The following is a 21483-nucleotide window of genomic DNA, read 5'->3' on the forward strand; positions in this document are numbered from 1 at the left end:
CGAGCTATATTGAGCAGTCTAATAGTAATAATAATAATAATAATAATAATAATAATAATAATAATAATAATAATAATAATAATAATAATAATAGTAATAATAATTTCGATAGCCTGGTAAAAGAACCTATCTTATCGACAAGCCACTTTACATTCACCTCTCTTAAATTTCTGGAAAATAACACTCAAATTAGGTTTCCGACAAAACCCAATTTAAATCCTTGGTAGAGGTTTTCACTCTAAATTGTTTCCAAAAGTTATTCAAAGAGCATTTAAATCACTATTTCATAGCGACATAAGCTTATATATTAACAAATTTGCGTTTGTAGTAAAATTTCACGGTCGAACAATTTCGTACTATTTTGTAAGCCTTAGGTTTAACCACTAAAATTTGTACGAAGAAAGACTCTTTAAAACAAATTGCCACCACGACGCATGTTATTTATAGTAAAACGCTAGCGTGATTTTAAAGATAATGTTACAAGAGCATTTGCATCAGGATTAAAAAAATTATTCATCCCAAGGCATTTTTTCGTTCACGTACATGTAACCTTTTTAAAATCACCTTGCTCGCCATACACGGAGAATAATTTTACGTACTTGGTACGGGGAATGAGCTATTCACAGGACCAGCGGGTAAACGTTCTGTGTAGTGACTTTGTCTTTTAAGCGGCGAATTTGCCGATTGTCTTTGATTATTTTTGGCCCTTTTCTGTTCTTGTTGAACTCGGTCGTGGTTTTCGAGTCCCGGGGGAAGTTCGTGCTCCGAATGTTTCTTCCTCTTTAAAGATGACTGTTCAACTCTCATTCTTGAAAGCGCAACAGCTAATGAGTCACTCATTTCAGCAAGTTCTTGAGTTTCGTGGAATTCCGGAGACGACGAAAGCACTGCCATACCAAGATTTCGTCGACAACCCATGATAGGGCTTGGCGGAGGAGCGCAAGGCAATGGCGACTCCTTGCAAGGCGGCGTTTGCCGAAACCCGGCCATTTCCCCGCTGCGTTTTGCTACACGAAAACTCTGTTATCCTTTGGCCACTAAATCAGCGAGTCTTCTAACGTATTCTGGTGCAAGAACTGTTTTTCGGTGAGCAGAATTTCTTGTTCTTTCGACATTCACCTTTCAACCTCCCACACTCATCTCACATCATACGAGCAAATTATTCGCATTCAACAGCTGACGCCATTATAAAATTATTTGAGGCAAATCGACCAATAGCATTCTTCGAAAGACAATGGACCTTGAAAAGATAGCCAATCATAAGGCTCGTACCACTACACCATTTCAGAATTTTGTTCATCACGGCATCGTGAAGGAGAGAGCGTGACTTCGAACATGAGTCAATCCGGTCCACCAGTTGACGTTGAATTTTCAGATAATTGGGAAATTAGGTATTCTTAGACGAATTTTTTATTGGGAATATCCTCTGTTTCAAAATTCCTCAGCCTTACTAAAAATAAGCTAGTGAATGTGAGTTCACGTTTTCTTACATACATACATACATACTTTATTTATTCCAGAAGCAGACTATATATACAGATAAAACTAAGAGGAAAAGTACTTCTAGAAAAGGAAGTTTGGAGGTTAGCCCTATGCGAAAACTCCCTCAAATAAAAGAAAAACAAAAATAAGTATACATAAATCGAGATCTTTAGAGTCAAATATTCAAATACATTTTGAGCTTAGATTTAAAATGCTTAAAGCTATCAGCTTCCACTATATCGCCAGGTAGTTCATTCCAGAGTTTCACAGTTCTAACGAAAAAAGAATGTTTATAACAGTTAAGTCGTGCTGGTTTCACATAGAGCTTGTATTGATGATTTGCCCTTGTAGACCGAGTTGTGGCGAAATCATAAAAGTCTTCAAATTTTAAATGATAAAATCCAAAAACTATCTTATAACATTCAATTAAAGATAAATAAGTTCTACGGTCGGAAAGAGTAGGCCATTTTAGTAATTTGCATCGGTCTTCATAGGACATTTGTCCTTTGCGTTGGTTTAAAGCAAGTCTTGATGCTCTTCGCTGTACATTCTCGAGGGCATGGATGTCCTTAACAAGGTAAGGACACCAGACAGGTACCGCGTATTCCAATATTGGCCGAACAAGGGATTTGTACAACATAGAGAAGACATTAGTATCGGCGGTGCCTACCGAGCGTTTAATGGAACCTAAGACTTTGTTCGCTTTGTTCACAGTAATACCAATATGATTACCCCATGAGAGATCTTTAGTTATTGTAACACCGAGATCTTTAAAATTATGTACGTCTTTCAGGGGCTTTTCTAAGAAATAATTGGTTTCTGACCTATCTCGGGAATGCGTAATTCGCATAGATTCACATTTATCCGCGTTAAAACGAAGCTGCCACTTGCGAGCCCACTCGCTAAGGTTGTTGAGATCATCCTGAAGAATCTGACAGTCAATAATCGGATCAATTATCTCTCTGTAGATCTTCGTGTCGTCTGCATAAAGTTTAACGGTAGATGATATGCATTCAGTTATGTCATTGATATATAGGAGGAACAATAAAGGCCCAAGGATGGTCCCCTGTGGAGTTCCGGAGGTAACACACGACCAGTCAGAACAAGATCCCCTAACGACTACACGTTGTTTGCGCCCCACCAAAAAATGTCTGAGCCAGTTGAGTAGAGAACCGTCAATGCCGTTACTTTTCAATTTTAAAAGCAACCGCTCATGAGGAACGCTGTCAAAAGCTTTGGCAAGATCAAGAAAGATGACATCGGTAGGAGTGGATAAATTTCGAGATTTCGCCCAATCATTAAAAGTTGATAATAATTGAGTTGCAGTGGATCTTCCTCTTAAAAAACCGAATTGGTTGTTGTTGATAAGGTCAATTTCGCGCCAAAACTTAATCATCCTATCAAAAACAATTTTTTCACCGATCTTACAAGCAATTGAAGTAAGGGAAATTGGACGGTAGTTTTCCCTCGAAGATTTAGAACCTTTCTTATGTAGAGGTGTGATATCTGCATGTTTCCATTCATCAGGTAGAAGGCCAACAGAGAACGATTTGTTTATCATATGCGTCAACGAAGGTGCTAATTCCAGTGCACACGATTTCAAAATGCATGGAGCGATATGGTCAGGCCCAGGGGACTTGTTGGGCTTGAGTTTTAGAAGGTGGCGTTTAACCTCATTTACAGAACAATCAATTCTCGCAAGCTTCTTGTCAAAAGTACAATCCTGTGTGGGAAAATTTACATGATCTTCGGTGGTAAACACCGAGGAAAAGTATGAGTTCATACTTTGAGCAATACTGGAGTCGTCTGTCAGAACAGATCCATCTACATTCAGAGAGATGAGATTATTAGTGCCTCTTCTCTTGGACTTGACAAAATTCCAGAAAGGCTTCGGGTTATCATTTTCCTGCAGATCAAGAGCTAGTTTCTTTATATACGACCACCGAGCGGTGTTGCAAAGTCTCTTAACAGAATTGTTGAGTTGCCGATATTTTTCCCAAATAGTAGCTGTGTTACTTCTACGCGCTCTCTTGTACAATGATTTCTTCTTTTTGCACAAAACAATAAGTTCCTTGGTAATCCAGGGGGCGTTGGATTTCCTTCTATTCTTGCGTTTGGGAATACACTCGTCGACTGCTGTAAATAACAAATCTTTCCAGCAAGCCCAATTGTGATTAATATCGCTGTCGAAGAAGGCGCAATGCCATGGAATATAGGATAACAGTGATCTTAGGTTATCCCAGTCGGCTTTACCATAGCAATACAACAGCTTCTGTGATTTGCGCTGGACGTAAGGTGTACCAGATAATAAGAAAGAGATAGAGTTGTGATCTGAAAAGGGTTCTCCGACAAACAAATTGTTTATAAGGTCGGGCGAAGTCGTGAGAACTAAATCTAGGATGTTCGAGTCTCTGGTAGGTTCATTTATTAATTGTGTCAGGAAATTGTCTTGGACAATGTCCATCATGAGCGTGTAAATGTCAGATTGCCGCAAAACTCTGTTATTCAACCAATCAATCTCCGGAAGATTGAAATCGCCAAGAAGAATCAGCTCGTTCGTCGAAAACTCTTGTAGAGCAGCTTGCAAGTCTTCTAAAGGCTTAACATCGTTATTGGGTGGTCGATAGAAAACTCCCAAGGTGACTTTGCGGTTATATGAAAACAGAAGATCGACGAAGATGAACTCTGAGTCGTTCTGTGGAGTGTCGCGGAGAACCGTTTTGATATGGTCTCGCGTAGCAATTAATACCCCGCCTCCATGACGTCCATTGAGCTTTCGGTCCCGTCTAAAAACCGAAAAGTCACTAGGAAAGATTTCACCATCAGGAATTGAGCTGTCCAGATGAGTTTCAGTTAAAACAATAATATCATAGCCCAAAGCGGCGATGGCTAGATCTAGTTTGCTTGATTTGTTGACGATGCTTCGTGCATTAGCATAAAAAGTTAGAAGACGAGTGGACTTTTGTTGTTCTGTAGAATTTTGCTGCTCGGAACCATTTGGACCAGGATTCGGGTTTACGTCGCCGCTCAACTGGAGACGAATGATTTGGTAACTTGCAACAGAGTTGGGATAATAGCAGATTCTTGACGAAGAAAAGCCTTTACGAAGGATTTGTGAAACAATATGGCGCTTAGCCCAAGACGCTGTGATCGAATATAAGTTCGTTGAAGCTTCGCAGTTAATTAATAATTTACTTCATTTAATTATATAATTAAGTACACAATTTTACCAAATAAAAAACATTCAAGACAAGCCCAGAATAAAGACAAGCACATCGTCTGTTTCGCTGCTGCCATTTTCCAGCTTGCTTTTCGCATCAAAGTGTTAGTATTAATGTTGGCTGGCCTATCTACTTGAATAGCGTGACCCATACGTGCTTCGTTTGGCTGACAAGAATCACGCACACCTTGACACCACCCAACCTCGAAAAATTCCAGATGAATAAAGGTTTGAATGGTGCTCTGATCTGATGGTACCATAAAAATTAAATCAGTAAATACACAACACCAAAACCAGGGGGCGGGGAAGAAGAACTCGCAACTAGAGCTTTAATGTTAGGTGGCGAGCTCAAGAAAGTTTTTTTTTTCTTTTTCTTTTTTTCAGGGAGGGTAAAAGACCGGAAATGAGAAGCTACTAACGCCCACTTCAAATACGTGTACTTGTGTAGGTGACATTTTTCAATAACTAATGCGTGTACAATTAGCCAATCCACCTTCAGGGTGGTATTGCAGTGTAATTATCATAGATCGTTTCATAGTTATCATACAATCAACGAGTGGAACACTTTACCACTTTTAGTTCGGCAAACAGCTTCCACATGCACTATAAAGTCCGCTGTTGATGGGCATCCACTTGACTGACCTATATTGATGATCATCGCTCACAGCTTGCGCTTGAGCTTGGGTCACCTGTGGTTATTACTGTAGATGTTATTACGGCTTTTTTTTTTTGGTGTTGTTGTTGTTCTGGAATTCTCCTTGTATTATTCAAAATATCTTTTTTAATCTGTGTCACCGAACAACTTGCTGCATACCAATAACAAAAGTCATACTATTACTGGAACGTCCAATTATCGAAAACAAAAACAATTAAGAATTATTTGGAAGACAAGGGTTCAAATAGTTGCACAGTGCATCTGACTTCATCCACTAAATAATGCATGTTAATTTAGCCAATCAACAGTACCCATAGGAAGAGACAGCAATGTAGTCTACGTGAATGATATCCCTGCATCTACCATGATCCTTAAGCTAGCACATCGTTCGGCTGGAAAGTTGTTGTATTCAACAGTCCGATTTATAAATTTCTTCTGAATACTTTCCGCACTTACAAAAGTATTCTATCACTATTTTTATCAGTATTTTCCAGTTGCTCTGAGGAGGATTAAAAACATCTCAAGACTTCAGGAATTTTCTCAAGCATTCTCATACCATTTGAAAAAAAAAAATAAAATAATAATGTTGAGAGTAGGATCGGATTTTGATACTTTTGTATACAAACTTGCCTCAGTACTGGCCTGTTATACAGAGAAAAAACTCAAGTCAACTGTGTAATGTTATCAGTTGAGGGTTAATGCATAACACTACAAATAATTGTTGTTCAGTCCATAGAAAAGCCTACCTAATTACCATTCTTTTTAAACTTTTGTTTAATATTTCATATTTTTACTCTTATATGAAAGCTGTAAATACCAATGAATACTATAATGTTGAAAATAAACTTAAAATTTAAACTTCACTATGCCAATGACAATATTATCTCAATTGCCCATTCCAAAGTTCAAATACGGACTAAGGATGAGTCCATCACAAGAAAGATCACATCAAAGTTTATCAAGTTCGAAGTTCTGTCGTTAGAATGCCACCAGATTTGGGGGATGACATCTCAGAATAAAAGACATTGTTTTGTTTGGAATTTGGGTGATTGACAGGTCACAGCCTGGTTACTACACAATCAAGTGTAACCAAACTTGGTAAACTTACTTATTTTTGAGAATGATGTTTTAATCAGTAAATGACAGAGGGATACTTGGAAAAAAATCTGAGTGCTCCTATCAGGGGTTGAAACTAAGACCTTCCGATTACTAGTTTGGATGCTAAGGGCCATGCAGCCACCAGGCAAATTGACCGCCTGTGAACACAAATTTGCTCAGCTGTTTTTAACATTTCAACCAAATATGTTTTCAATAGAAGAAATAGAGAAGACGATATCCAAGTTAACTATCCTACTTAGATGCAATTATCTCTCGCCCAATTGTTCAAAATCTTAATGAAACCCCAGGATGTCAACATTGCTAATCTAGCACTTGAAGCAACCACATTGCTATCTAGCCATCAGGCTCTGCTTAGTAAACCATTCCCACAGGAAATGTCAGGTAAAAAAAAGAGCACTTGAACAAATACAAGGAAACAAGAGCACTGCTAAAATTTGGCCTGATCACCAGTTACCAACTTGCTGAAATTTTATTTGGCTCAGACCTGAGTCAAAGGCTGTACTTAATGTGTGCTGAGGTGGACATGCATCTTCATAGACCTTTATCACACGGCGGCATGTTGAGTCTCAGGAGAATAAAAACCTTTGTTTTTTGCACGGCAAGCCGCGCACTGAATTCTCGTCTGGGCAAGGCTTGCCATGTGAAAACAAAGCTTTTTATTCCCCTGAGACTCAACATGGTCGCTGAGTAATAAAGGTCTATTGAATAGCAAATACACGGTATTGTCATTATTTTGAGGATGGTCATACCATAAATACACTATATACAAGCTGTGAAAACCCTTTTTAGTTAATATAATTATGTATAAATTATTTGTTGGAGGGTGTGTGTGTGTGTATGTGAGTTGGGGGGGGGGGGGGGGAAGGGAGAAGTCAGTTCTTAAAAATTGGAAAAAGGCCTAGATTTGTATTTCTATGAGGCTTTGCAGGGTTAAGCATATAAGCTTGTTTCACTGTCATAATAAGAGGATAGGAGTCCTCCATGTAGGGTTGTTCAAGTATGCTTTCACAACAGTTGAGGGCCACTAGTTATTCAGTTGAAGTACTGTCCAGTGTTACCCTCTTTAAATAAAGCTGATTAATTGATTGATTGAGTTGTCTGGCTGTGCTGTTTGTGTCGTGTGAACAACTGATCCCCTACACATGAAGATGTGTTGGCCGCTTAGAAAAACAACCAAACCTACAAGTTCGTTCACAAGCTGCTGCTGCATGTACAACCATAACATGTTCAGTGTCCATTGCTTGTCTTTCCAAATGTTTATCTCCCAATTTTATGTTGTGGTTATTTTATTATACACTGTAGCTTGCTTTGATCAATTAATAGTCTACAGCTGGTGTTGGCTATGATGACTGGCTTGCCATTATAACAGTACCCAGCCTTATAAGTTACCACTTTTAGTGATGATCAACGTGATCATTATAAGAATCCCCGGCTTGCATAGCCTTGCTGTTGTAACAGTCTTCTTCTTGGGTTCCAGTCGCATCCTTGATGAGCTTATAAGTTACAACAGTCCCAGGTAGCTTATGTTGCTTATTTGATCAACATGCCATTACAACACTCCTCAGCTGTGATGCCTGGCACAAAATCGATCAGCTTGCTGCCACAGATGCCCCCTGTTGCTCATTTGTTGTTAATGTGGGTTTCAGGTACATATTACCTTTACTTGTGCCAGCCAAGATGGCATCAACCTACATAACAAAATAGCAATGGTGTTATTAAAATTAGTGGACAATAATACCAAAGTTAAATTGTGCACCAAACTGTTTACAGTTCTAGAATTTGAAAGATGTAGCTAGCAAACAAGATATGACATGTAATGGGGAACAAAGCTTCTTAGGGACATACATTGTATTTGTCAATAATCTGTCTTTAAATGAAGGTAACTGTTAATTTGCAAGGAGTGAGCAAAGGATAAAATGTAGGACTTGCAATATTTATAAACTGATTACAGCATGAATGCCAGCTCAGTACATTACCATACAGTGTGAAAAATGTGCTGAATAAATACAATTATCATTCGATGCATTTTTTACTTCCTTAAATTCATTGGCCGAAAGCAAACCCTGTGACCTGCACATAACTGCCTGCAAATGATGGTCTGCTTATGCAACTGTGTCTTGATGCAAATAATATTCTGCTAATGCATAACTGAAACCACACTCTTGTGAGAAAATGGCAGATCACTTCCCTGAGCTGTCAGAGAGTAATTTGATATCTTAAGTTGATCAAAAGAACAGCGAGGGAATCAAATGGTAAAACAATTATTGAACTCAGTTATCACAAAATATCATGATTTGTCAGTGTCTCACAGAGCCACTAACAAATCACAATATTTTGCTCAACCTCGTCCAATAATTGTTGAATATATATTTTTCAGCACTGAGAACAACAGTAGCCCAGAAAATGCAGAAGACAACAACAACAAAATGTAAGCAAACAAAAACAAAGATATGCTATAGTTATTTTAATACTAATCCTGTATGAAAAGGCTTGTTTATTAATATTTTAAGTGGGGTGGGGTGCCATGGGGGTGGAGAGGGGGTGGAGAGGCAATCAATACCAAAAATGTTAAAGATAGAAGAGAAAGAAATGGTATTTTAAAATCTGCTTTACAAGTTGACCACTGTACCTCTTTAACAATATTGTTTCTAAATTCGGTCATCTGTTCTTGCAGCACCAGAGCATCCTCTTTGAGTTTTATCTGCCGTTCTCTCAGAGCTCCAAGCATTTCAAGATTCGTCTGAGAACACACAAGAAACAAAATAATGAAAATAAAATCAATACATGATGATCAGCCAATGTTGAAAAACCAACAAGAGATGTTATCTACTCAAGTAAATTACACCTACATGCAGCACTTACTAATGTCAACGCCAGTGTAATACAACTTAGCTTCTGGCATCCTGACCTCCCCACCCCCCCCCCCCAAAAAAAAAAAAATGAATGTTTCATTTTATCAACAGATTTGACAAGGTATAGCTACCGTAAAGAGATTCAAGTGCTTACATTTTATGTTGTCTTAGCTCTTTGTCGGAGATTTTGTTGTTAAAGATACAATGTAATTTGGCCACTGCAATAGATTCAAGTGCTCACATTTAGAGTGTTAACCCTTTGTCAGGGAGAATCCTTGACGAAGAGCTGACACTCGAAATGTCAGCACTTAAATCTCTTTACAGTAGCCAAGTTAGCTTATCAACTATGACTTGTTGATAAAACAAAACATTAATTTTTGTTTCCACCTACGCAGCACCACAGTTTTTTTTAGAAACAAACCCCCTCAAACAAACAAACAATGATGAACTGAAGAGTAAACAGTTCTACAATGAAAAAAGATCAGCAAGATCAGCCTGAAGGTAAATCTTTTATCATGCAAAACACACCTCATGTAACTCTCAGTCTAATAATGCTGTACAAATTAGATGCTCTCAGGCTTGTATACGTACACTGTACAGAACATGTAACTGACCTTCATAAGCTCCAGTCCTTTACACATCACTGGGGGTTCTGGTTTAACTTTGGTTTGTTCTGAGCTATCAGTTTCATCTCCGTACATATTTCTTGAAAATAAATACAACAAAAAACAAAACAACCTTGGAGATACTGTGAATTACTCCCGACCATTAAACCACAACATAACTAAGACTTCCAAAGCTGACTAAATTTAGATTGAAAATAATGTGATGGAATATGTTAAGCCTGTGAATAAATGAGAATGATGTATTAATCAGTAAATGACACAGGCCTACTCGGAAAAAAAAAATCTGAGTGCTCCTTAATCAGGAGGATCATGCACTCAGATTTTGCCAAGTATGCCTGTAATACTGATTAATACATCATTCTCAAAAATTTAGATTTAGAGATATTTGGATTCAAAAAAACACTTTTGAAGAAATAAAGCGCTCAGTAGCTTTAATTTGCATGTGAACTTACACTGACAGGATTTCATATCCACATTCTCAGATGCTCAAGTCACGTCAGTATTGTTCTCCAAAAGAAAAGTAATCCCAAAATCTGATCATTACTGCAGTACATTATAAGCTTGAGAAACTGAGGACACCACAATTTCATTATGATTTAGTAAACTTTGGCCAAAAATCTCTACTTTGCAAATATCGTAAACTATCAACATTGTTGGGAGCTGTTCAGAGACGTACAAGTAAACCAGATTTTGGCCACACTTAAGATTATCACTGGAAATTATAAAGGTGAAAAGGTGTACGGATGATGTCAAATTCTCTCTTCAAGGGATTTCAAAACCAATTGCACCAAATGCAAAACTAAATAAATGAATGATAAAAATAATACGTCAAATAATTATTAAACAAAAATGTGTTGGACAGACCAGTGGACTTGGTCATTTTCTATGCATCACCTTACTGCATCCTGAATATTTCATGCCATTTTTCATTATTGCAAATCGCCAGTTGATCCATACAAAAATAGCATGGGTATAATTATTATATTGCTTAAAAGTTCATTATTCTAGCCTTTCAGAATAGAAACTCTCTTTTCAAATTACCTGTTGAATTCTTCCTGTGACATGGATAATGCCTGTGCATCCAGCTTCTCAATAAATGACAAAGCACAGCACTGTCCAGAAAAAAATTATAGGAATGAAAATGAAACTCTAGACATGCCATATAGACAACCATGGCCACATTCCAAATTAAAACTGTTTTCAAAATTATTCTTGAATAATACATGTAGGTTCTAATCTACATTCAACTTGAGAAGGGTTTGTACAGTGCATGGACATGTATGTTGTACATGTACATGTACTTGCTTCTCCCAAGGATGCAGCAATTCTATACAGTCAATAAATTCCATCTAATTCCTGGAGACGCGGACCTTGAGGGACTACATAGATTGCTAGAATAACAAAACAATGAACACAATAAGCTTCATGAAACAAGATCAACAATAAAGTTCTCCTGGAACAATTCTAATTAAAGAGGTTACTTACGAGGTTTGTGAAGTAATAACCAGCTTCTCCCATCATTAGTTTATTTGGATTACAAAATCTAGAAATGTATCTGCAAAAAAGGAATTTTTCTTACATTGGATGACATACATTATCGCTTGTTAGTCACAAGGCAAGACCAAATGAATTAATACATAATTATTAAATTTAAAAAAAAATGTACATACAAATACGAAGAAATGTAAGTTTGTAGGAAAGACGTTAAGGAAAAACAATAAATAACTTACTGAATCACTGAAAGGCGAAATCAGACTACTGATATCAAAAGAGTTTTTGAAAAGACTGCTGGTCGGGAGTAAAAAGAAAAGTTAAAAAAAATAGTGATTTACTGTACTGTGACACACAGAAAATGCTGTACAGGGTAGGTGATGTAACAACCACGCAACTGAAGATAAATTCGATTTTTGCAAAAATTAATTTTGTGGGTTAATAATGTTTCTGTTCTTGTGTAAAGTACTGTAACTTGTGTTGTTGTTCTATACCACATTTATGTACATTCATGTTACAGTAAAGTTGATACTGTTCTGCTCTTGAGACTTGGTTTATGCTTGACCATTCAATTGTGCCAAATTTCAACAACAATGTTGACAAGGATACTTACTGTACATTGGAATGCAGCATCGTAGGGTTTGCTTTTAACACAACATAGATAAGACAAGGAAGAAAATCGTCAGCGCTTACTGCTCCTCCGGCAGGTGTCGAAAGATGAATAATTTCTTGCAAAGAGTTAAGTTGCCAATATTAATTCAACACTCAGTCAGGTGATTGAAAATTAAAATAAAACATGTATAATTCACCATTTGACCCAAAATGGGCGTCAGTATCTAGATACTGCGCCCCCATTCTGGCAACCTCTTTAGGTTATCTACACATGTAAACATTATTAGAGCCATGATCAATGTAGAATGCTTAGATTGTGTAGATGAGCAAGACCCAGTGTCTTACACTCATCAACTGTCTTACAATATAGCCTACTTTTTAATTAATGTCACTTCTCATTTTACAGTTCATTCAAGTTAAGTCAAGTCAACTTTGTGTACCTAAAACACCTAAGGAAATACATATATCTTATTCACTAGCTGGGAGGTCTGTATTGGGAGAAACTGTGCCTTGCATCTATGAGTATGCACTGGAGCTGTACTCAAGACAGAGCACAGTTTTTCCCAATAGGCTGGCGAATAACATTTTAATTTTTTTTCTGCAAGAACACAAGGCCCACATTGTGCAACAGATCCACTTGGGTTTATGGGCAAGTTGGAAAAATTCCACCCACTGCCAGAACCAATCAGATTGCATGATTTACAGAATTCTGCCAGCTAGCACGCTGAGAAAAAATAACATTTACAGTTAGAAGGTTCCTGTTATATTTTGAAAATCACCTACCCATACATGTACATCTCATCTCAAGTTAATAATTAAAACTATAAATCAATTCATAGTTCCCTTTTGTCACCAGTGAAAATTAATTGTATACAAACAAGATAACATAAATTAATGTACACCATGTACATCTTGAAAAGGATACTGAAAACATTCTTACAGCACCGAACAACACAAGCCAGCTTGTCTTGAGGAGCTCTCTTAGTATTTATTTCTACAAGATCTTTGGAAATTACAATGAAAAAAACATAAATGAATAAAATGCAAGTTGAAAATGAATATAAAGAAAAATTAATTAATATATAATAAGCCAAACATCCAAGTGCAAATGTTGTTTACCCTGCTGAGCATCTTCAATTAACTGCTGAACTTTTTCATTATCAGGATTAATAGCAGCATCCAGATGCTGAGGAGATATCCAGTTAAAACTTCTAATGCGCTTCTGATTTGCCAGGTCCCTAGCTTCATCATCTGTAGAGGCTGGACAGAAAACACTGGAAGCAAGAAAACAATCATAAATGGTTGTGTCTTACCACAAACATGTTTTTTTTAGTCTGCAAGGCAGCAAACATTGGTTAATTATGTGTGACATTATTGTCAAAGGTACACTGTGCAATACAAGTAGATTTTCATTCATTTATAATTAAACAATATAGTTACTGGACAGCTATATTTAAACAGAACTTTGCTCAGATATAATGCGGTATTGTTGAATATTTAAATTTGTGAAAATTGTTTTCTGAGGTTATCCAAAGTATGTCATGAAAACACTCAAGTTTCTTAATAAGTTTTTACACATTTAAATAACTTGTATTTCTGTTCACTGGAATAAAATACCTTTCTTCTGAGAGATAAGACTGGACACCTGCTTATGCATATTAACCACTTGAACTTGCATGCATGATTCAACATGCATACTTGGGCTGCCCCCCCCCCCACCCCCCCATCAATGATCCTATAACACTTTCTCACTAGAAGTAGCCTTCCACTTTGTTACCAGAGTGGGCCACGAAAGACCCTACTGTTATCCCTTTGAGTGACTAGTACAGTCACCATGGTAACTGTTGACATGCATTACTTTATCATCTGCAAGATGATCGTAAGCTGAGAGCCTAAAATTCAGAAAATTTTCCCGGAGCAAAAACCAGAGACAAGTTACCACTTACACTCTATACAGCTTTGTCATGATATATTTTTCTACACCATCTAATGTTCTCTCAATCACTTCTTCTGGCTGGTTTTGAAACAATGGATGGGACTGAAGGTGTTCAGACATCGCCTAATGAAAATAAACACATTCATGAACAAGTATTACATGTACAACAACAACTGAACAAGAAAAATGAACAAACATGTTTTTTCTTTCCATTAGTTATCTGCTAAGTTTATATTTACCTTATTGATTATGTACTTAAAAAAAACTGTTTTGTGTAATTTACAATTATTTTACTTCTAAAACCATAAAAAATGCACTGCCACATGATGGCCACCAGTGAACTGCATCAGGAAAAAAAACAATGATAATCAACTTATACAACATGACTAATACTACTTCCCTAAGTGGCCATACCAGACATGGCTGTAATGGATCCTTGGACAAGACAAATAAACTTGACTTTTAGACAAGAAATCTTTGCCATCAGATGATAAGAGTCCACTATAGACACTATAGACACTTTCCTTTGTGGAAAAAGAGGAACTACTGTATTGAAAGTCACAAGGAATTTGTGCAAGTGATGTGGCTCCCCTCTGTAACCTAGTAATAATCAAAGATCAGGGAGTGTGTTTGATGATCTCAACTCTAAACTGTCTCTCCTTTGTGAAGTCATCCACCCCAGCAAAAAAATCTGCGTGGGATGCCAGATGCACATCCCAAGATCCATCCATTCACTGAATCAATGTTGTCCCATACAATCTCAACTCCAATCTGTATTAGGAGTGTGAATGCATTTCTATAACATTACTGACTGTATCATGGGAACACCAAAATTTAACCAGCACATACCCCATAAAAGTCATGCACCATTTCACTCTGCTGGTCTACACTAAGTGATGGACTGCTTAACATCCTCTGAACAAACCTGCAAGACAAACAACCCAGGTTAACAAGTGATACTTTAATCTGGCATCATCAAAGATAGCATCAAACATAACTGTAAAAGTGAAGGAATGAGAAAGAAAGGAAAAAGATCATGCAAGAAATTGATCACAAAATGAACAATCATAGAGCAGGGATGGTGCAGTGGCATGGTGAGGGCACGAGTTTCGCCTCCCACCAATGAAACTCGGGTTCAATTCTGGGACTCAGCGTTATATGAGAGTTGAGTTTGATTTTGGTTCTCATCCTCGCTTTGAGAGGTTTTACTCCAGGTACTCCGGTTTTCCTCTCTCCTCAAAAAACAACATTTCCAAATTCAAATTTGACTCGGAATCTGAGGGTCACAGAGTTGACAGTCATAACAGACCGTTGAGTGTCACCCTCGTTAAACAAAGTTGATTGTCCTATTGATTGACTTTGTTTTTCTTTAATTGTTTAGGAACTGAAAAGTGTAAAAAGTACTCACAGCTTGCATTTTTCATTAACATCTTGAGCAGCTGGCTTCTTGAGAGTCTTCAAAAACTCACGGAAACCAGTGGCAACCTTTGAAGGTTCAACTAGAGATTACAAAAAAAAAAAACCAGAAAAAACAAAGACTGAAGTGAAATTTAATCCTTACATAATTATATATAACAACTTTATTTGCATTTATAACAATCAGTAAAGAAGAAATGCAAACAGGGTGCCAACAGGGGGGAACCAAATCCTCACATGGAGCTGACCCATCACCCCATAACATCATAATAAAAAAAGAATATAATTACCGCAATGTATCACAAGTTTTAACCTAATTGGTGACTACCAAATGACACATTTTACAGCAACCAGTGCCTGTCAGTATTGGCTATGTCTGCATGAAGTGAATTTTACAAAAGGTGCCTGGGACTGGAAATTGCAGATTTACAGCACCTGACAAGAGTATAGTTTTGTATGTGCAACTGATTTTACAGTCACTGACTTTGCCTACAGCAGGTAAATTTCCATAATCACATCAATAGAAATTTCCCTTGACATACATATTATTTTGTAGTTCTATGTGTATGTAGTAGTGAAGCCATTTGGTTTCCCCAGATCTATAACCATGCATGCTACAGTGAAAAGACAAATTCTGACAGCCAGTTGACAACTCTCAGACAACTGGTTGTTATTAGCAACTAAAACCAGATTCTCATGAAATGTGACCCTCCACGCGAAAACAGGGCCATTAAACCTGTGATAAGGCCCAATTTTAGCAGTGCTCTTTTTTTTTACGCGGTCGCTCGCTAAATTTTTGCAGGAATGGTTTTTAAAATACCAAGACTGAGAGCCTGATCACAGGTTTATAGTTCTGAATTACTACGTCTGCCAACAACCGCGTCTCAATTCATAAAGCGCGATAAGAGGCGCCTCATTTCTCAGGCTACCGATAAACCAACCAATGGAATAATGAATTTTGACAGGCTGTTGACAACATTATCGCAAGATGTTGATTTCATGCAAATGATCACAAAACACGTTCTTAGCTGACCTGACAGTTGACCTGGCTGAACAAAAGCAAAACACTTTTATTAAGGATATTGTGTTTTATTTGTGAAATTTTGGCGTAAATAATCGATTAAGCTTTATAATACTTCAGAAGTATGTTTACTGGGGCATTTTGTTTAACTCGCCGCGATACGTAACCGGATCCTAATAATTTATTTTCATTATTTTTCACTTTGACGCCATTGAAAAGTTTCACGGTGAGGTTTACATTTCACGGCGTGAAATATTTTACTTCTTTATAATTTTATTTTCATGGTGTGACCGGGTGGCGTGAATTTATTTCCCAGTCTTCAGATTCACTCCCAGAGTGAAAACGTTTCGGAGTAGCGTGAACACGGCGTGGAATTTCCACTTCACGGTGTGAAGTTTCAAATACACGCACCGTGACCGTGAAAAAAATTCACTATTTGGAGTGAGATCCATGAGCCCTCTTTTCGCGTGGAGGGTCACAAGTATTTTTCAACACTCGAAGATAAATTTCGTATCTCCACGCGGTCATGTAGCATCCTCTATTTACCTAACAATAGGTTTTATTGCCAGAAACACTGTTTATGAAAACATGTTCATGCACATAAATATTATAATACTTGCTAAAGATCTAAGTACATCAAATTTTGTATTATGGTATGTTTACCTGGTGAAGGAATAGAGATTGCAGCTGGGGTCCCATCTGGTAACAGAGTTCTGCCTGGACTCTTTTTAAATAAGTTCTTTACACTCTGTCTGTTAGAACAAAAATCATGGTACAAATTTTTATGTCACTTGACTAAATAAAGATTATGTATTTCCATGTCAAGAGACCACAGAGATGTAAAATGATGAGTTGAATGAACTGATGTACTTTTTCTTTTGGCATTACCATGTACACTGCTGTAACAACACTTACTTTTTTGACTCCAATTGAAACTTCTTTTTCTCTTCAAACTTGTTGAATTTAAGCTTCCCTGTTTCCACTTCCTCATGCCCCACTAAAAATGAAAGAAGCTGTGATTTTATCAACTTGCACGTAAATTATATAACATTCAGATCCATTGAATGCTGCACTGTGTTTCATAATAACTTTACAGATCGTGTCAAACAATAATATATTATTCCTAACTGGTGCTCTGAAGAACCCTTCATAAATGTCATAAGCCATGAAAATTGGATTGAACTCCCTCCAAACTGTCTCCTTACACAGAGATCTACACACAAAAGACTTCAAAAAAATCAACATGTTCAAGCTAGTAATACCCTAGGTATTCAATACTGTGACACAAGTTTTGTACAACTTGTAGTACAATGCTGCTTTCAGCATGACATTAAATGTTTCAGGAAACTGGTTTTTGTTTCACAGAACCTTACAGAACTGTAAGTGGAAATTACAACTAAACAACAGCAGCTATCGGAAGTCACCATTATAGTGACTGTACACCACTGGGCCCATGCAGTTGTTCAAAAGATAGGTTAAACTAACCTTGGGTCAGGGCTAACCGAAGGTTAAATTTCTCTACCGCAGGTTTGTTAACTCGTGGCCAAGAAAGAATTTACGTGTACTGAGTTAGACAAAAGAGCAGAAAAAAAAACTGTTGGTGGGCCAGCTCCAAAGATACTGTCAACTTCAACAGAAAAAAATCATCCACTTATGGAAAGATACACCTTCTTTTATCCACCTGAGGGCAATTAAAACTTGGTGGAGCGGTGGTAAGGCGTGTTTTCATCAGGTGTTGCGACTTATATCACCAGCAATAAGATTGGTAATAAATTAAATAGACTCTTATCATAAGCGGTAACGAACACGTAGCTCTTCTGTGAAGTTGTTGATTTCGCACTGAGTTCCAGCTCTAAATGTCTTTTTTGGTCGCCTTCAGCATAAATCACAAAACAACAAGTTGGCCCTTTTTAATCTTTATAATTTTCAGGCCTGCCCAAGGTTAGCTCGGTGGGTTAAATTAACCCACTCTTTTTAGGTCAGTGTTAACTTCCGTCAAACAATACAACTAACCTGCGGCTAAAATTACCCCAAGATTAGGCCGATTCAACAATAGGCTAAGACTTTTAACCCTTTTGAACAACGGGGCCCTGGTTACTAGCCACCAACAATATACCAATGAAACCATTGTCCACCCTGCCCAACTTTTTCCTGAATGCTTCAACCCACGTTAGCACATGGTACATGTATTTGTCCTCTCAATTCTTACTCAATAAAGTAAAACACGAACAATGACTAATACGTAAATCAACTCATAGTCTAGCCTGAAATTATTCAGATGACTATTGTGACTATTTTGCTGAGGTAAAAAATAATTTATTCTTTATCTAGAAAAAGTGTTGGGAAAATGACAAAACTGGCATCAAGGAGTGCTTCAAATTATTTACTTTGGCCAAGAGTGTCTTGAAAACTCAGACCACAAAAAACTCAGGTTATGGAGTCTGAGTTTTCAAGACACCCACTCCCAAAGTAAATAATATGAAGCACTCCTTGATGACTTTTTTGTCTGATCTGTTAAAAAAAATTGAAAATGTCCACTGGCCACTTCTGGGATTAGTTTTTGAGAGAATGAAAGTCTCAACCTTAGTGTAATGGCTGGCTCTGCATTTATTTAAGCTGTTACCCACAGTTGCTGAACAGAAGCTTAATTACCTTCAGTATGTAAGTTATGAGAACCTCCAGCAAAGGCAGCTTCCCTGCTTTGTGAAGCTGCCCGTGCCCTCTGTTGTTTGAGGTACACCTCTCGATAACATACGGAACAGTAACCTCTCCATGCAGGGTTGCCATAGAAACCACAACTGCAAAGTTTCAATCCTGCTCGTTAGCACCATATCTCAAGAGCATACATAGTAACTAGGGGTGATAGTTGGGTTATACCAGTAAGAAGACAATAATCCGAAGTTACACCCATTGGGTTAGACTATGGAAGGGTCAAATATATAATTTGCCCCGGCATAGTAAATCGAACGTTCGAAAATCGAACTCAATCGAACTCAATCGAACTCAATCCGTGGATTGAGTTCGATTGAGTTCGGCAATCGAACGAAATCGAACACCAGACTTTCAGTGAGTTCGATTTCCGAACAAATCGAATTCAATCGAACAAATCGAACTCAATCGAACACAATTTAATTGATTGAGTTTGATTGGCTCTGGTAAACCTATACAAAGTAAGCCCAAAGCAAGCCCATCAAAGCAGGTTTTTCTTGTGCTTCGTTACAATTTATTCAATAACAGAAACCCCATTTATAAACTGTCCACAGCAGTTAAGAAAACAGAACATAACAGAACAAAGCTATCATTATTCCCGCTGGCGTATTCCGAAATTGTCGTACCCTTTCCTTTTTTCGCTAACTTACAATAATTGCTGAATGACAAATCGAAGGGTTACTTTTATGCAAAAATACAAGCAAATTGCTAAAAAACTTCGGCATCCTTAGCGTCAAAGCGGCATTCCTAGTAGCCTTTTTACGACGCATTTGAAGCTTACAATCCACAGCGCATCTAAAGCCATTTCTGCGTAATTTCTTCATTTACGAAAAACTCGTGCGCTTTACTCCAGACTGAAGTAAATCGAGCTTCCAAGATGGTTAGAGATTTTCAATGTTTTCCTGTTTTACACAAATCACGAATTCAAAAATCGAACGTTCGATTTGGTTCGATTGATTTTTTGTCTTTTCGGTGAGTTCGATTTTGTTCGATTGCCGAACTCAATCCACGGATTGAGTTCGATTGAGTTCGATTGAAATTTAGTTCGATTGGGTTCGATTTACTATGCCGGGAATTTGCTCACATCTTAATTCTGTTTTTTCAATTTATCAAAGATGAGTATCCTCTTTACTAAACTGTGTTCATTTGTGGTAGTACACAATGACATTGCTTTCTTTCTTTCTTTCTATGTTCAACTTATTTCTGCTCAATATTCATTGCATATTGCATTTCTTTCCTTATTGTTCAGAGTATACAGCATAATACAAAAACACAAATCTGCACAAGACTTGAATTTTCAAAAAGAATGCACAATAACACCGGCAAATAAATAAGAAAACGCAAGCGAACAATGTGAACGTGCTGTGGCGGAAGTCACATGAGAGTCACAAGCGATTGGGTTTCACTATTGCGCTCATTTCTGGAGAAAATTTCAACTATGGGAACTCGCGTTCAGTAATTTCTTTTTCGCACAACGCCCAAACATTTACATTTATATTCACAGAAAATAACGCTCGCAAAAAAATTCCTGCAGCAAATTGGTTTTATATGACTTTTAACTTCAGGCGTTAAGCCTTGCTTTTGTACACCGGTCTATGAAAGCTTAATACTCAATTCAGTTAGCAGCTTCAAACAAGGGCGAGAGCAAATACTGAGCTGGCAGAAATTGCAAAAAAGAACGATTGATATTTACTACGACCTCGATGAATAAAGTATTCTCAACTAGGAGAACAGGACATACGTTCAAAAGCACTGCATTCACTCTATTGAAGACGAAACATTCGCAATCAATCGATCACGACTTGACAAATTTGAAATGACTTACCCAGTTTTACAGCGAAGTTCAGGGTTGTTTAACCTCTCGTAAATTTTAGACCTCGTTTTGCTACGATCTGCCATAGCTTCGCCGCTACTGATTAACCTTGTGAAGTAAAAATCACTACAGAACTTCACACACAACCTGGCAACGACACGCTCGCTCCGGCGCCATCTTGTTTACTTTCGTTGAAGTCAGACGGTAGGCACTGGAAACTATTTTTACCGGCACTGGTAACGGGCCAACTGTCGCGCTCCATATAAGGTTGCAACTAATCTCGTACCCAGAGTCTTCAGGCTTTTTGGTCAGCGGGACAACGCCGGGAAGACTCTGGGGACGACAGAGCGCAAAAACCGCTGATTGGTCAATAAATAATGACGTAAAGCGAGTTACTTTTCTGATCTGCGGCTGCGCAAGGCTGCTCACAGTAATATAGCCTGTTCCAGGCTCCTAAAGAGACGCGCGAAGGAGAGAGCGAGGGGACGAAAACGACGGGGGTGGGGGAGAGGAAGAGAGGGAAAGAAGAGG

At 37.7% G+C, this 21483-nt stretch overlaps 1 protein-coding gene across 1 annotated transcript; it reads right to left on the reverse strand.

Moving 5' to 3' along the window:
* Window positions 1-6584: 6584 nt before the first annotated feature.
* On the reverse strand, window positions 6585-21149 carry LOC146451838 (rab5 GDP/GTP exchange factor-like). Its single transcript, XM_085098537.1, has 15 exons — window positions 20965-21149; window positions 19083-19228; window positions 17346-17427; window positions 17094-17182; window positions 15402-15492; window positions 14843-14918; window positions 14004-14116; window positions 13177-13331; window positions 12983-13060; window positions 12059-12173; window positions 11440-11509; window positions 10996-11066; window positions 9943-10033; window positions 9106-9216; window positions 6585-8164 (listed from the first exon to the last, which is right to left on the reverse strand). Exons 1-15 carry the CDS (start codon window positions 21036-21038, stop codon window positions 8066-8068), a joined length of 1461 nt encoding a protein of 486 aa, XP_084954663.1. The 5' UTR covers window positions 21039-21149; the 3' UTR covers window positions 6585-8065.
* Window positions 21150-21483: the final 334 nt, after the last annotated feature.

Source organism: Pavona decussata, unplaced genomic scaffold, assembly GCF_977016875.1.
Source record: "Pavona decussata unplaced genomic scaffold, jaPavDecu1.1 SCAFFOLD_383, whole genome shotgun sequence".
NCBI classification, from domain to species: domain Eukaryota; kingdom Metazoa; phylum Cnidaria; class Anthozoa; order Scleractinia; family Agariciidae; genus Pavona; species Pavona decussata.

Excerpts from the sequence above, each read along its gene's own strand:
- LOC146451838 (XM_085098537.1), bottom strand. The coding sequence starts at position 21,038 with ATGGCAGATCGTAGCAAAACGAGGTCTAAAATTTACGAGAGGTTAAAC. Across the intron at positions 11,067-11,439 it reads GTTATTACTTCACAAACCTC|TGCTGTGCTTTGTCATTTAT; the intron begins GTAAGTAACCTC and ends TTTTCTGGACAG. Across the intron at positions 8,165-9,105 it reads GAAACAATATTGTTAAAGAG|GTTGATGCCATCTTGGCTGG; the intron begins GTACAGTGGTCA and ends TTTGTTATGTAG.